The sequence below is a fragment of the Narcine bancroftii genome, chromosome 4, assembly GCF_036971445.1.
Source record: "Narcine bancroftii isolate sNarBan1 chromosome 4, sNarBan1.hap1, whole genome shotgun sequence".
NCBI classification, from domain to species: Eukaryota; Metazoa; Chordata; class Chondrichthyes; order Torpediniformes; family Narcinidae; genus Narcine; species Narcine bancroftii.
Genome location: NC_091472.1, coordinates 287,255,020 through 287,271,356, shown reverse-complemented (window position 1 = coordinate 287,271,356; position 16,337 = coordinate 287,255,020). Strand labels below are relative to the sequence as shown.

The window sequence follows — 16,337 nt, the reverse complement described above, 5'->3', positions numbered from 1 at the left end:
TTTGTTTAATTATCCCCAATCCTTCAACTAAATGGGCAGATGCCCTCATATTATTTTAGTTTTTTTTACACTAATATATTAAGAAAATATTGACTGAATTTCAATAAACAAGAGGGTAAAAAAATGACATTAGGAAATTCTGAATAAATCAAATTGGCAAAGGTAGCCTTAAGGATAAAGTAAAACATGAAAGTCTGGAGATGTAGTGATTGAAGTAAAAACACAACGCTGGAGAAACTCAGCAGGTCAAACAGTGTACTTTATATACCAAAGATGAAGATACATAACCAATGTTTTGTGCTTGAGCCCTTCATCAAGGTTTGAGCAAAATGTAGGTTGGTACCTGAATAAAATGGTGGCTCACAGGTGGATAAGGGAGGGAGTGACAACGGTAAATGGCGAGAGGTGATGGTCTTAAAAATGGAGAAAGTAGAGGGTGGAGAGGAGAATCTTAAGAATAAGTTCGTTGACAATACTTGGTGCAGTATAATCAAGAAATGGACTACTTACTTCTCGAGAGGGATCCAACCTACCAATGGTTATTTCGTTTGATCCAGAAAAGGCCTTTGATGGAGTAGAGTGGGGTTTTTTAATTTAAAGTTTTAAATAAATTTAAAATTGGCCCCTTTTTTTATTGGTTGGATTAAGGCTTTATATAGAAGTTCTACTGCTAGAGTTGTGACAAATGGATAGTAATCTTTATCTTTCATGTTGACCAGATCGACTAGACAAGGCTGTCCTTTGTCACCAGCTCTATTTGCATTAGTTATTGAACCTTTGACTCAGATGATTAGATTAACTTAAAATTCATTTGTTTGCAGATGATGTTTTGATAGATTTAACAGAACCTCAGAATTCTTTGAGGTGTTTACATAATAGTTTGGAACAGTATGGTGAACTATCAGGTTATAAAATTAATTGGGAAGAGTGAGATTATGCCATTAGCTGAAATGGATATTGTGAAATTCAAAATGATCAGATCAGATTAAGTATTTAGGTGTTAAGGTAGATTGCAATTATAGTTCATTTATATGAATTAAATTATTTGCCATTATTGTCTAAAGTTAAACATGATTTGAATCGATGGGAAGATTTATCAATTACATTAATAGGAAGAGTTAATTGTATTAAAATGAATATTTTTTCTTGAATTCAGTATTTATTTCAATCTATTCCTTGTAAGATTCCCCAAACATTTTTTAAGGATTTAAATGCTTTGGTGAGGAAATTTTTATGGAAGGATAAAACAGTAAGGGTATCTTTACAAAAGTTAACTTGGAAATATGAATTAGGAGGTATGCAACTCCCTATTATGATACAGCACAATTGAAAATTATTAATAGGAAGTTTTGAAATAGATAAACCTTTGATAATGGGCTAATATTGAATTATCTCAAATTGGTGAGAAGAAGATGGATCAGTTTATCTATAGATGGAACCCTAAGTTATTGAGTAGTTATAATTTACCTGTTTGCAACACTTAATGGATTTATGGTATAAAAAAATGAAGTTATAGGTACTCAAGGGAAGATTTCAGGTAAAACCCCTTTGTATCAAAATAAGCTTTTCCCCTTTTCACTTAATAATCAGCTTTTGAAGTTATGGGATCAAAAGGGTATTAAATTGGTGCAAGATTGTTATGAAGCAAGATATTTTATTTCTTTTCAAAGAATGAAAGGGAAATATGATACATCTTCAAATACTCTTTTCTTATTATCAAATTAAAGCTTTATTGTTGGATAATTTTGGGCATACTTTAGTTACCTAGATGGTCCAAGTTTGAAATTTTACTTACTGAGTGTGGTAAGAAGGTATTTATATCTGAGATGTATGCTTTATTACAGAATAAAATGCCTAAATTGGATTTAAATAAATTTAGATTGAAATGGGTATATTTCTTCCTCAGAATGACTGGATGAATTTATGTAGGGATGGTATGACTAAAATTATAAATATAAGGTATCGATTAGTTCATTATAATTTTATTCATCAATTATATTTAACTCTGGAAAAATTAAGGAAATATAATTTTATTTCTTTGGAGTTATGTTTCAGTGTCATAAGGATGGATGTAGGTTCTTTTTTTTTACATTCTACTTAGTCATGTGAAACAGTAAAACCTTTTTGGAATAGACTTAGGGAATTTTTAGAAGTTATTCTGAAAGTGAAATTTTCATTCTATCCTTTAGTATTTTTGTTGGGTAATATTAAGAGACTGAGTTTAGAGTTAAAATTAAATAGATTTCAAATTGCATTTTTGAGACTGGCGTTAGCTTTAGCTGGAAAATGTTTGGCAATTACTTGGAAAAATGAGACTGATTTGAGTATTCAGTGATGGCATATGGAGATGAGGTCTTGTATTCCATTGGAGAAGATAACATATAATTTGCGTGATAATTTTTTTATTGTAAAACTTGGAGCACATATTTGCATCATAAGGGTTTTAATTTTTGAATCTCCTGGCCCCACAGTCGTGGTGTTACCCCAAACCATGGTAATTAACTGAGGAATTTTGTTGTTATGGTTGATCTTCTTTCTTTTCTCTTTGGGGTAGGTTGGGGGGAGGGGTGGGTTAGGGGGTTAGTTTTAAAATATCATGTATGTATTTTTTGAATTGTTTTAAGTTTTATTCATTGATTGTATGTTTCAATATATGCATCACAATTAATAAATAAAATTTTCAAAAAGAAATGGACTACTTTAGATTTGGTCATTTGTATTGAGGTAAGATTAACTGATGGCCTCGTGCTAAACCATACTCTGGTAAAGAAAGAGCATAAGCTAATAGAATTGTATATTTGGCTTGAGAGTGGTAACTTGCCTGAAATTGATCTATTAAATTTAAATAAGAAAGTATAAAGACATAAAGGTGCAAAGGCAGTGATGCCTAAAATGGACTGGTAAAATAGATTATAACGGAGGATGTGACATTAACAACTCAGATGATAAAAGAATGGTTTACAATTGTAAACATTAAAAATAAATGTTCTGTCAGGAGGGCAGTCCATTTGTGGCTAACTAAAGAAGTTAAGGGCAGTGTCACATTGAGAGGAAGGCATATAATATTGTGATAAAGTGCAGCCTCAATATTATATTATGGCTTCAGCTATACTGTGCGTATTTCCACAGATCAGAAAAACAATTGCCCTTTCAGAAAACAAAGACATGAATGAGGTAAATGTTAGTTTCACTTATAATGTGTATGGTAGAGTTCTCCCTTTAGAATTGCATTACATCAAGGTTGCATCATTCAGAAGCAGATGAGAAATATTGCAGGTGTATAAAAAATAAAAGTATAGCTGATTAAAACATTGGTCCTGTAAGGATGAGAGTAGGGAATTAAAAATGGGAAATGTGGTACTGGCAGAGACTTGGACCAAGTATTTTGCACTTGTCTTCATAGATAATGTCACTAAAAACATCCAATAATTAAAAGTGTGTCAAACAGAAATCATTGCTGGAGCCCCAACTATTCATACATTTCTGCTCATGAATTGGCTGAAGGAACCAAGATGGATATCGTTGCCAAATTTGCTAATGTTCTAAAGACATGGATTACTGGGTTACAAAGAGTCTGCAAAGAGATATAGATCATTGAAGTGAGTGAAGTAAAATAATCTGGAAAGACTTCAAGAAGAGCAATAAAATAACCTGTAAAAAAAAAAAACATTTAAGTGAAGAAAGACCACAGGATGCTGATGTACAGAGGAATCTGGATGGCCTTATAAATATAGGAAGTTGTTCTTGTTAGTTCTCTTACTTACATCTACTTCAGTTCTGTGGGTTACATACTGACTGATAAAACCATTCCAGGAACCTCAGATTCTAGGTGAGGTGGCGCAGGAATGTTTAATAGGGTGAATGGGTGTGGTGATATGACCACCAGCCTACTGCAGGGGGAGATCTCTGTACCTGCAGGAAGACCACCTGGCTGGTGTCAATCAGCCGACCCGAATATAGACCCGAGCCGACCCCTCCTGAGCCAGTCACACGGGAGCCACCAAAGCATGAACTGGTGTTCAGACTTCCATCTGAATAAAGCCTGTTGTACAGTCTTTTGAGTTTTGTGCTTGCCTGCTGCTTCCTCAGCGCACCACAATGGATGGATAAGGTTGGGTCTCCTTCACCTATTTATGTGAGAACTCTTAGCACTCCCAACACAAGATCTTAAGATTCTCAGTGCTATCCAGTATGATCCATTTCCACTTTCACCAATCAGGGATTCTCTGGGAAACTTTATTGTCAGAAGTTCGTGTTCGACAATGGGGGCAGGTTGGTAGGGGACAGTTGTGGATGTTAAATGCAAGGTTCGTTCTCCCATTGGCGTCAATGACTGAGTCAGTAATTGGGTTAGTACAGATTCTATCACCAATGTGTACATGTACCTATGTACAGATGGTAGTGTAGGATGACTGTGATTGGCTGAGAGTGTAGCCACACCTACTGGCAGGTCTCAAAGGATTGCTCCTAGCCAGACCAGGTCATTCTGGACGGGTCGACCTACTTGTGATATGCTCCAGTCTTTTAGTTAATAAGAGCCTTGGTTTGGATCAACAAGTCTTTGGTTCTTTCAATGCGCATTACAGTAATGACTTGCAACTCAGCTTCTGACTGAATAACCAATCACCATCTGTGCACTGCACCTTGACTACAAAAAAAAATGGCAGCAGGCAAAGAAGCAATTAAGAATACAAATAGACATTTGCCTCATTGTACAAAGGAAGTTAAGAAAGGAGTGCTACACAATATAAGCAGCAAGACCATGCCTGGAGTACTCCAAACAGTTTTAGACTCCTTATTAAAGGAACAATATACTTGTGTTGGAAATAGTTTGGAGAACATTTTCTCGAATGATTCCTGGGATGATGGAATTGATACACTGAAAGTTTGAGCAGGTTAGGTTTATACTTAATGAAGACAGAAGAATCAAAGATGATGTTATTGAAATGCAAACACTGATGCATTGATTCCCCATGTAAGTGAATCCAAAAGTAGAAGGCCTAGCTTCAGAATAAGAGTTATTCATTTAATATGGGGATGAGGAGGAATTTGTAAGTGCATTACAATTCTTTTAATTTCTAAATTAAGAAATTGATCATTAATTATATTCAAAGCTGACATTACCAGATTTTTGATTTAAAGGCTTTCAAGAATTATTAAAACGGTGAGGAAAATGGACCCGAGTCCAAATTCAGATCAACTATGTCCTTATTCAATGGCACATGGGTCCATATTGACTATCTAGCTCTTAAATTAAAGGATGTTTCACTCTAAAACTTACACTTGGTTGTGAAATACAAATACTTGGCAATATATGCCTGCGTTCTTTTCCAATCTGCCTCACATTTGGAAAAGTCAAGTGAGAAAGGCTTGAAACAATAAACTAAAGTCTAAAATCCAAAAGCCCTTTTTTTATGGGAATTCAACATTTTGACAGCAGTGTTGTTGGGTTCTAACTTATTACTTGCTTTATTGCTTATTTCCAATGCCATATCTCAGGTACAGAAGGGTATATCTTATATGCCTGAGAGATGACATTAGGAAAATAAACCATGGATAATTACAAATGCAAATCAAAAGTGACTGGAAAATAAAATCAACTTTACGGCTTAATGTTATCCTAATCTTGGCACTATTTTTTTCTGGTAGCACACAATATCCTTTTAATAAGATTAAACTTCAGAGGAAGTAGGATTAGAAAATACATGCATTATCATAAATCACTCCAATAGAATCTATAAAACTTTATTTTAAATGCAAGTCCTACCTTTAATCCACCTGTTGATAAAAAAGATAAGAAATGACAAATAAAATAAGAATAAAGTTCAACTAATCAACCTCAATAATCTTCTTGGCACAAGTCATCAATTTTGAAAAAAATTTGAAACCAAAAGGAATATTTTCACTTCTTCCTTCCAGATATGTTTTGAAATATTTTGGTTTCCCCAAAAACTACTCAGACCAATTTATGCAGTTTTATAAAGTTCTTTGATAGCAACAAACCTGTATGAACTCTTGACGCACAAGCCATTATCACATGTGAAATCTGTTCCAGGGCAAGATTTTCTTGTGCAGTTCTGATATTCATCTAAAGCATCAGAACAGTCAGAATCTCCATCACAGACCCATGCCATAGGAATGCACCTTCTTTGTGGTGGATGACTGTTCACACACGTAAAGTCTGTACCAGAACAATTGCGGTTCACTAAAACAGAACATGTGGCATTAATTAACTGCAGTGTTACTATCTCATCAATCTCATTCTCACGTTGCACAAGTTTCCAACACCAATTAGGACATTGTAATCAATGAAGGACTATTGTGAGCTAATTTGTTAGTTTCGATGCCAGTGCAAATTGTGGATGCTGCAGACCCAATTATCAGCATGTAAGCATTTTTTTTATTAATAAGTGTGTGAAACAGACAGTGAACTAGGAATTTGGGGTGAGTGATGTAAGCACTATGTATACCCCCATTTTTCTCAGTTCTAATGAAGTAAATACAAGATCTGAAACAGATCTTTGTTGGGAATTCCTACAATGTACTTTAAAGACCATTGCTTTAACCGCAAATATCTGAAAAACTGAGATGACACATACTCATTTAGCACTGAGGATGTGTTGCCAAGAATGGAATTGATGCTAAAAAAGGTCATAGTTGTATTACATACAGATAGAAAGGTGTTAATGGCAATGCGGTGTCAATCCCAGCACTCCCTGCTATGCAGAGAATTTGGCACACCCTTGGCAATGAAATAAAGTGTCATTATTGTGGAGTAAACCATTGAGCTGCAGTGTAGAGGTTGCATGTCAGGACTAGTACTGGGCATGTTTGTGACCCTCAAAAAATGAGAGAGCTGCAGAGCCAACCAGCAGCACCTTCCATCGTATTCCAGTGGAGATACTGGGAAGGACTTTGGGGTCCACCTAGTCTGTCAGCACATGAGGCAGCCACTGTTGATATCCAGCAATGGCCTGCATTGGTCCAGACTTGAATTCCGCATTTCGTCACTGAGTAGCTGCACTCTCCAACATAGTCCACCCAACATCCGGCCTCACAGGCAGTTGCTACACATTTCCTCAATGGCTCACTCATCAATACTATGTGCAACAATGAGGTTGCTGTTTCATTGTTGTAAGAGCACCAGCAGAGGGCAAGGGTGTGCACCAGGTTCCCAGTACAGCAATGAGCCAAGAGTATTTTCTCCATGGAGAGGCCCTAAATTACATGCACAGCACACTTCTGTCAACTGAATGAGTAAAAAATGGAGCTAATTAACCATAAATTTATGGAATTTGATGGATAATAAACTTCACCATTCTTGGGCTGAGATCCAAAAGAAAATCTGATTGAATGAACAGCTGATGGGTGGAAAGAATGCAGAAGGCCCAAAAACTTAGTGACAACTATTGATGTGTGCAGATTCTTCAGTACTGTCTTCTATGCCCAAACACTGAAAGCCCTGCCCCATGGACAGGCAAGATGAGAGGTGAATGACTGAGAGGTAGTCAACATCCATTTGAACAGTGAAAGCTTCATCAAGCCTAACTTTATTCTTGTTGGGAGCTCTCTGGTCTCGATTCCATAGCAGCTTTTCTGGTCTAGCCTTGCCTTCATTCTGACATACAAGAGGCCATATGCAACTTAAAATAAATCAAAACCTTGGGAGCAACATCCCAGCTAAACACCCAAGACTTTACAATTAAAAAAGTGAGTCAAAAATCCACAATCTGATCAATCATGGAGACACAAGAGATTGCACATGGTGGGTCAGGCAACATCTATGGAGGGAAATGAAGAGTTATTGATTTGACTCAAGACACTTTATCAAGATAATATCTGGAAAGTGGAGGATACCCAGGTGATCTCAGAGATGCCACAATACTGAACACTTTCAAGAAGCATCATCGGGGGGGGTGTGGCAAGATGGCGTAAGGATCAGACGTGCCTTCCAGTCCTCTCCTGACTCTATCTTATTGTTTTGTCTAGAAATGCCCGTTAAAATTCTTTAAAAGTTTAGATAACTTTAGTGCTGTTAATTTAATTTATGATGGTACAATTGGTGGAAAAGAGCAAAAAAAAAAACGACAACAGATCATCAAAAAACTACATTTTCCAAAAGTTCAAGTTTTGGAGCCTACCTACAGGAAAGACACCGGGACTCAGCGTGAAATGGATCCCAGGAGAGAGGTGCAGTGTTCGGATGTAGAGCTCTATGTTACATCGGTAGAGCCCCCTAAAGAGGGCACCAAACAGCCTTTAGAACAAAGAGTTACTCAAAGGCATTTGTCATCTGTAGAGGTGGCGCTGCAAACTGCATCTTTTGAGATACAACTTGATGTACTGGGAGAATTTAATACATTATGGACTGGGGAAAACCCCGGCCAGCGTCCTCCAGTCATTGCTGGAGAGGCTGTGGCTGGGGTTTCCACACGCAGTCATACTACAAGGAAGGCAACCAGAATGAAGGAAGGAATAGAAGATCTTTTGGAGAAGAAGCAGGAATCTGTTGAGCCAAAATCTCTTCCAATTGAAAAGATTTTTGTGAATCTTGAATCTAAATTATCTTATACAATGCAGGGATTATTCAAGATTATGACTGAACTTGGTACTAGGTTTAATACTTTGGTGAAAATACATTCTCAACAGATGGCTGAGTTTGGAGCTTTTAAGCTTGAAGTGAGAGATAAATTTAATTCGTGTGAAGAAGATATAGACGAAATACGGGATCAAGTTTTTGATGTGACCAAAATGGTCGAAGACTTACAAACTCAAAATAAAAATTTGGTGAAAAAGATTGATTATTTGGAAAACCAATCCAGACGGAACAATATAAAGATTATTGGTTTGCCGGAAGGTATGGAGGGACCAGACCCAAGAAAATTTTTTACTGAATGGATTCTGCAGGTGCTGGGTCAAGAACATTTCCCGGAAGGTATAATACTGAAACGTGCTCACAGAGCCTTGCGTAGAAGACCTATTTCAGGTCAAAGTCCAAGACCTGTTTTGGTTCGTTGCTTGAATTATTACGACAGAGAAATAATTTTACGAGTGGCTATTAGAAATGCACAAGAGCGAAAATCACCCTTGATGATTCAAAATAATCGAGTTTTCTTCTATGCGGATTTGAGTCAAGAAGCTATGTTCCAACGACGGGAATTCAATCCTGCTAAAGAGTTGTTGTGGAAGATATCCAGCTGTTTTGAAGGTTTTTCAAGATGGTTGCCAACCAAAGTTCTTTGATTCTCCAAAGGAAGCTATAGCATTTGCTCAAGAGCTGCCAATTACTCAGTTTCAACAGAGACATAGTCCGCCGCGATCTCTAAGGAGACAAGAGATGGAAGAAAAGAGCCGTGCTCCAAGAAGGAATGGTTGTAATGGTGACTCGGCAGTTGGAGCTGATTAAGAGTTGTCCTTTTTTTTAAATGTTTTTTTTTTAAAAAAGGGATATTAAATAATGAGGATGTTAGTTTAAGATGAAATGAGAGTTGGGGGAGAGAACTGGATAGGCACTATTTCCTGAAAGTCATCTGCTACGTGTGAGTTATCTCACACCCATTTTTTTTTGGGACTTACGCGGTTTAGACGGGAGGGGGTATTTTTTTTTCCTTTTTTTTTGTATTGTTAGATTAAAGAGTGAAGGGGTTTTTTTTTGTTTATATAAAAAAAAGCATAAGAAAGTATTTGATTGTTTAATAAACTAAAAATTGATGTGGTTTTTTTGTAAAGTTTATTCAGTAGATAAGGAATATCTGAAATTTAAATGTGAATGGGATGGATAAATTTTTTTTATATTTTAACTTTAAGGTGAAAGGAGTGGTAATTCTGGTGTATATTATTTTGCTATTTTAGTTATAGAACGAAGGGAATAATGGTGAAAGTTATAAATTGAATTGTACAATTCTTAATGAGGCTTGAATTTTGTTTGTGGTTTATGCTCCATTTGTTGAAGATATATATTTCATTGTAGATGTGTTTTTATTATTTGGATATCTGAATTTTAACGTAATGATTGGGGATATTTAAATGTGGTATTGGAGCTTTTATTGGATAACTATTCAAGAGTAAAAGGGAAAAATGGTGGAAGAGTACTAAAATTGAATTGTACAATGCTTAATGAGGTTTGAATTTTGTTTTAAGATGGTGGTTTATGTGACTAATATGATGATAGATGTGAAGTTAGTTGATATTTGGTGAAGGTTTATCTCTATAGAGAAAGTTTTTTTTTCATCTTTTTTTTCATGCTACATTTTTTTTTAAGAATTGATTATTGTTTAAGAATTTTTGATAGATAATGTTACTAACTTTACTTTTCTTTCTTTCTTTCTTTGGCTTGGCTTCGCGGACGAAGATTTATGGAGGGGGTAAAAAGTCCACTCGTTTGTGGCTGACCAGTCCGATGCGGGACAGGCAGACACGATTGCAGCGGTTGCAAGGGAAAATTGGTTGGTTGGGGTTGGGTGTTGGGTTTTTCCTCCTTTGCCTTTTGTCAGTGAGGTGGGCTCTGCGGTCTTCTTCAAAGGAGGCTGCTGACCGCCAAACTGTGAGGCGCCAAGATGCACGGTTTGAGGCGTTTTCAGCCCACTGGCGGTGGTCAATGTGGCAGGCACCAAGAGATTTCTTTAGGCAGTCCTTGTACCTTTTCTTTGGTGCACCTCTGTCACGGTGGCCAGTGGAGAGCTCGCCATATAATACGATCTTGGGAAGGCGATGGTCCTCCATTCTGGAGACGTGACCCATCCAGCGCAGCTGGATCTTCAGCAGCGTGGACTCGATGCTGTCGACCTCTGCCATCTCGAGTACCTCGACGTTAGGGGTGTGAGCGCTCCAATGGATGTTGAGGATGGAGCGGAGACAACGCTGGTGGAAGCGTTCTAGGAGCCGTAGGTGGTGCCGGTAGAGGACCCATGATTCGGAGCCGACTTTACTAATTTTTTATATTAAGTTTGAGTTAAATATATGTTTCATTTTAACTCCGTTTGTTAAATATATGCATTTAAGTTTGATTTAAATATGTTTTTTAAGTCTGATATCTTAGTATTAATTACTTTTTTTTTGTTAGTATTTTAATCGGTTATGTTTTTGTTTTTATTTGTAAGTGGGTTTTTTTTCTCACATATATTATTAACTTTATTAATTCTTCACTCTTTATTTTGGGGGGAAGGGGGGGTTGGACTAATTTGAGTTGGGTTATTAATGTGTAATAATTATTGGGGAGGGTATAGTTTATTTAGATTACTGATATTGTATTGTAATTTTATTATTTTATTCTTAATTTTTTTTTCATGTAATCCTATATGTTATTTATGTTATAAAATCTTAAATAAAGTTTAAAAAAAAAGCATCATCAGGCTATAGTTACTTCAGAGGGGTCCCCCTGCTATCTCCCACAGGGAAATACAACCAACTCCTGCCCGTGGCCAAACAGCTGGTCCCCAAAATGCAATGTTGATTCTCTCCACCTTGAGGCATAGTACATAATCTTCAAGAGAGATGCAGGTAGCAACACTGACCACTGAACGTGGGCTTTCTCAGCCATCAAGTCCAATAACTGGGAAGAACTTTAGAAAACTCTCCTCAAATGTGGCTGTCCACAGAACTTCATCTCTATCTTACCTGTGCCCATTGATGGCATGCAAAACACCAACGGGGCCAATCTCAGAGAAGAATACGTCAAACAAGGTTGAATCTTGGCAAGGCATTTTTCAATCTTTCTCATTGCAATTCTGCATATATCTGATTAACATCCTGCAAAAATGGAGCAAATCTCCAGAGCTGACAGGAAAATGATCTACCTGTGCTGACTACACTCCAAAAGAAAGATCACCTGAATCTCAGTCAGCACTCAGATGCAGAGGTCCAAGCATCAGTTTTGTACAAGAACTCTATTTACTCCTGTCCAAAAGGCAAAACATAAATCAGTTTTAGAATTAAAAAGTAAAACATGAAAATCTGCAGAAGCCATAGATGAAGTAAAAACACAAAGCTGGAGAAACTCAGCAGGTCAAACAGGGTCCTTTATCTAGCAAAGGTAAAAATACATAACTGACGTTTTGGGCTTCTGCACTTCATCAAGGTATGGGAATATGTTGGCAAGTGTTTGAACAAAAGAGTGGGGTGGGGGGAGGTATGGTTGCAAAGGCAGGAGATGGGAAGTGGAGAATGAGAGGGGAGAGCAGCAATCAAGGGGAGGAATGATGGCTAGGTGAATAGAGGGGGGAGGAGGAGGAAATCTGGAAAGGAATGGGGAAGGGAATAGAAGAGGAGAGCAGGTGAGCAGAAACCAGAAACATCAATGTTAATGACATTTGGCTGCAGAGTGCCCAGGCAAAAAAATAAGGTGTTCTTCCTCCAATTTGTGGGTGGTCTTGGTGGGATAATACACAAGGCCACAGACATGGGAGTGTGACAGAGAAATGAAATAGTTGGCTAACGTGAGGACTCTTGTCACTGGTGCGGACAGAGTGAAGGTGCTTAGTGAAGTGATCTCCCAATCTGTGCCCAGTCTCTCCGAAGTAAAGAAGGCCACAAATGCCACCGGTTGCAGTAAATCAGTCCTGCAGATACACCAGTGATGTGTTGCTTCTCTTGAAAGGCCTGTTTGAGATCCCGGACTGTGGTGAGGGAGGAGGTGTAGGCTAAGTGTTGCACCTCCTGCGGCCACAGGGGAAGGTACTGGGGTGAGGGAAGGGATTTGTGAGGACAGATGAGTGTACGAGGGAGTCACGGAGGGAATGGACCCCACGCACGGCGGAGAGGGGAAAATGTGTCTGATAGTGAGATCCCGTTGTTAGTGCTGGAAATTCCAGAGGATTATGTATTGGATGGGGAGGCTGGTGGGGTGGTAGGTGAGGATAAGGGGGATTCAATGTTTGTTGATCTGGGGCAGAGCGGGCCAGGGCAGATGAGTGGGAAATGGAGGAGATGCGGGTGAGGGCTGAGTTAATGGTGGTGGAGGGGAAGCCATGTTTGTAGAAGAAGACAGACATTTCAGAAGATCTGGATTAGAAGACCTCATCTTGGGGACAGATGCGGTGGAGATGGAGAAATTGAGAGAAGGGGATAGAATCCTTGCAGGGGACAGGGTGTGAGGAAGTTGGTAGTTGTAGGAATAGAGGGTTTGTCATATATATTGGTGGTAAGATTATGCTTGATAATAAAGACTAAAAATTTATGTAAATACAAGTTTTTTAAACTTCTCTTGTCTAGTTATTTAGCAGGAAGTTCTGATGCTCAGAAGTATTGTTTGAATTAGATCTCCCAGCTACCAGCCTTCTTGGAGAAAACAATCTTTGTAACAGCACCCAACTGGTAATATTAACATATGCACGAACAGTTATGTAAGTTCACAGCTTATGCACTGGCCCATTGATGATTACAAATGAATGCACATAGATCATTATTAAAAATTAATTACAGGTTAGAAGCCAATTCCAGCCATTGAAACTTATGCTGCCCAATTACACCTAATTAATCGCCAACTCTGTAATGATCGTGATCGTGGTTGCAATGCAACTAGCAATGTCTTACCGTCTGATTATACTTGGCTGCCACCAGGGGCTGACACAGTATGCAGATCTATAATGGAAACTTGCAGCCTCATGGCATGCCTCATGGTGCTGTTTACAACAACTTTAAAGTAAGGAACCTTTTCTTTCATCAATGTGTTGTCTAAGAACTCACACATACAAATACAAGATTAAACATGGTGTCAGAAGTGGGATGAAGGAAATTAGGAGGAAATACTTTAATAGGTAAAATTTAATGTCAGCAACTGATCAGTGAAGAGAAAAGAACACAGTGAAAAATGGAAGGATTACATCCACCAGTGAAACTTCAGCTGACAAGTAATGTGGTTGAGAATTGGAACAGATTCAAACAACATTTTGGATTGTATTTATTGGCAGTCGGAGCCGACGAGAAAAGTGATAAAGCGAAAGCATCAGTTTTCTTACATGTCGAGGGTGATGAAGCCCTGGAAGTTTATAATAACTTCACATTTGCTGCAGAAGGATACAAAATGAAATTGAAAAAAATAATGGAACAGTTTGAGGCATACTGCATACCTAAATGCAATGTGACATTTGAGAGGCACAGATTTTTCACATGTACAGAAAACAGAACAAAGTATTGATCAGTATGTGACGGAATTGAGAAAAAGAAGCAAAACATGTGAATTTGGTGGACTCACTGACTCGCTGATAAAAGACAGACTTGTGTGTGGTTTCCAGATAATAGTCTAAGGGAAAGCCTGCTAAGAAGGCAAAATCTAGATCTGGAAAAAGCCATAGTACTCTGTAGAGCTGCAGAAACTGTAAAATTGCAGGCAAAAGAGCTGTTCAGTAAAACTAGCTGCAACATGGATGCAGTGAGCAAAAACGGACATAAACCATTTAACAAAAAGAGCGCCAAAGTAGAAAGTGAGGCGTGGCCAGTGAACAAAAATTAAAGAGACAATCAAAAGCCATGTCGTTGATATGGTAAACACCTACAGTGTCCAGCATATGGTAAAACATGCTATATGTGCAACAAAAGCAACATTATGCCCATTGCTGGAGGAACCAAGTGCCACAAAGCAAGGTTCATGCAGTAGATGAAAGGGGGATAGATGAATCTATGTAGATGTGACTGAAAACAAGAAAGAAACAGAGACTGGATGTTGAGATTAAAAGTGAATGACATATACATTTCAGTTAAATTGGATACTGGAGCACAAATTAATGTATTATCAGAGACTGATTTTAAGAAGATTAGACCAAAACCAAAGATGTTTGGAAAAAAAGTGAAGGTGACAGGATATTCAGGTATCAATATACCAATGCAAGGAGAATGCATGGTCTAAGTGAAATACAAGGACAAAGAGCACATGCTAGCATTCATCATGGTTCCAAAGGATGTACAGGCCATACTAGATTTAACAGCTTGTGAGAAACTGAACCTGGTAAAAAGAGTCCTCGTTGTGGAAAGCAAAGGAGAGATAGTCTATGATGAACTCATGAAAGAGTAGAATGACCCATTTCAGGGCCTAGGCTGCCTTCCAGGAGAATGCACGATCAGAGTGGATAAACATGTGTCACCGATAATACATTCATGCAGAAAAGTTCGATTAGCGCTTCAAAATTAACTAAAAGCAGAGCTGGATAGGATGGAAAGCCTGAATGTAATTCACAAGATAGATGAACCAACAGAATGAGTGAGTTCATTCATCTCTGTGGACAAAAAGAATGGAAAGCTTAGAATTTGCCTGGGTCCAAGAGATCTAAACTGAGTAATAAAGAGAGATCACTTTAAGCTTCCAACCCGTAAAGAAATCATGTCACAGTTTTCAAATGCAAAGATTGTCAGCAAGTTAGATGCATCATCAGATTTTGGCAGTTAAAATTAGACGAAGCAAGTTCAAGACTGTGCACGTTGAATAGTCCATTTGGCAGATCCAAATTCCTAAGGTTACCATTCGGAATTGCCTCAGCTCCTGAAGTGTATCATAAAACTATCCATTTGGTCTATGAGCACCTGGACGGAGTTGATACCTCAATGGATGACATTACAGTATGGGGAAGCACGAGAATGGAGAGACCAAGGAAAGTGCTGGAAGCAACAAGGAAAGAAAACTTGAAGCTGAATAGAGAGAAATACCAGTTCGGTGTGACAGAACTAACATTTGTAACATTGAGGGCATCAGACCATATCCCAAAAATTTGTCCGCCATTGGGAACATGCCAAAAACACAATGCAAAAGGATGTACAGAGGTTTAATGGAATGGTCAACTCTATGGGTAAATTCATATCCAACCTCTCAGAAAAGATGGCTCCATTGAGAAGACTAACAGAAAATAACATTAAATGGGAGTGGAATCATGAGCTTGAAAAGTCAAGGAATAAACTAAAGAAACTGGTCACAGAGGAACCAGTTCTGAGGTTTTACGACCCAGCGAGACCCATAAAGATATCAGATGCATCACATAGTGGACTTCGTGCAGTTCTTCTCCAAAAATATTATGACTGGCAACCCATTGAGTATGCATCACGCTCAATGACAGAGATGTAATACGCTCAAATTGAAAAGGAGCTGCTCAGCTTCACATATGCCTGTGAAAGATTTCATCAGTTTGTGTCAGGACAAACAATCAGTGTAGAGACTGACCATAAGCCCTTGATTGCATTGTTACAAAAGCCATTAAATGAATGTCCACTTAGAATACAAAGAATGATGATTAGGCTGCAATGCTATACACTGAATGTAGCTTACACTCCAGGTAAGCTAATGTACACAGGAGACACATTGTCTAGAGCTAGTGACACAAGAGAGCCTTCAAACACCAAAATGGATGAAGACA

At 38.0% G+C, this 16,337-nt stretch overlaps 1 protein-coding gene across 1 annotated transcript in view; it reads right to left on the bottom strand.

The window, feature by feature from the left end:
• Nucleotides 1–16,337, bottom strand: part of lrp2a (low density lipoprotein receptor-related protein 2a) — a 246,552-nt gene that overhangs the window by 79,067 nt on the left and 151,148 nt on the right. The window contains exon 48 of the mRNA XM_069936227.1: nt 6,004–6,205. Coding sequence (XP_069792328.1) covers nt 6,004–6,205 — 202 coding nt within the window. The remainder of the gene's footprint in view (nt 1–6,003; nt 6,206–16,337) is intronic.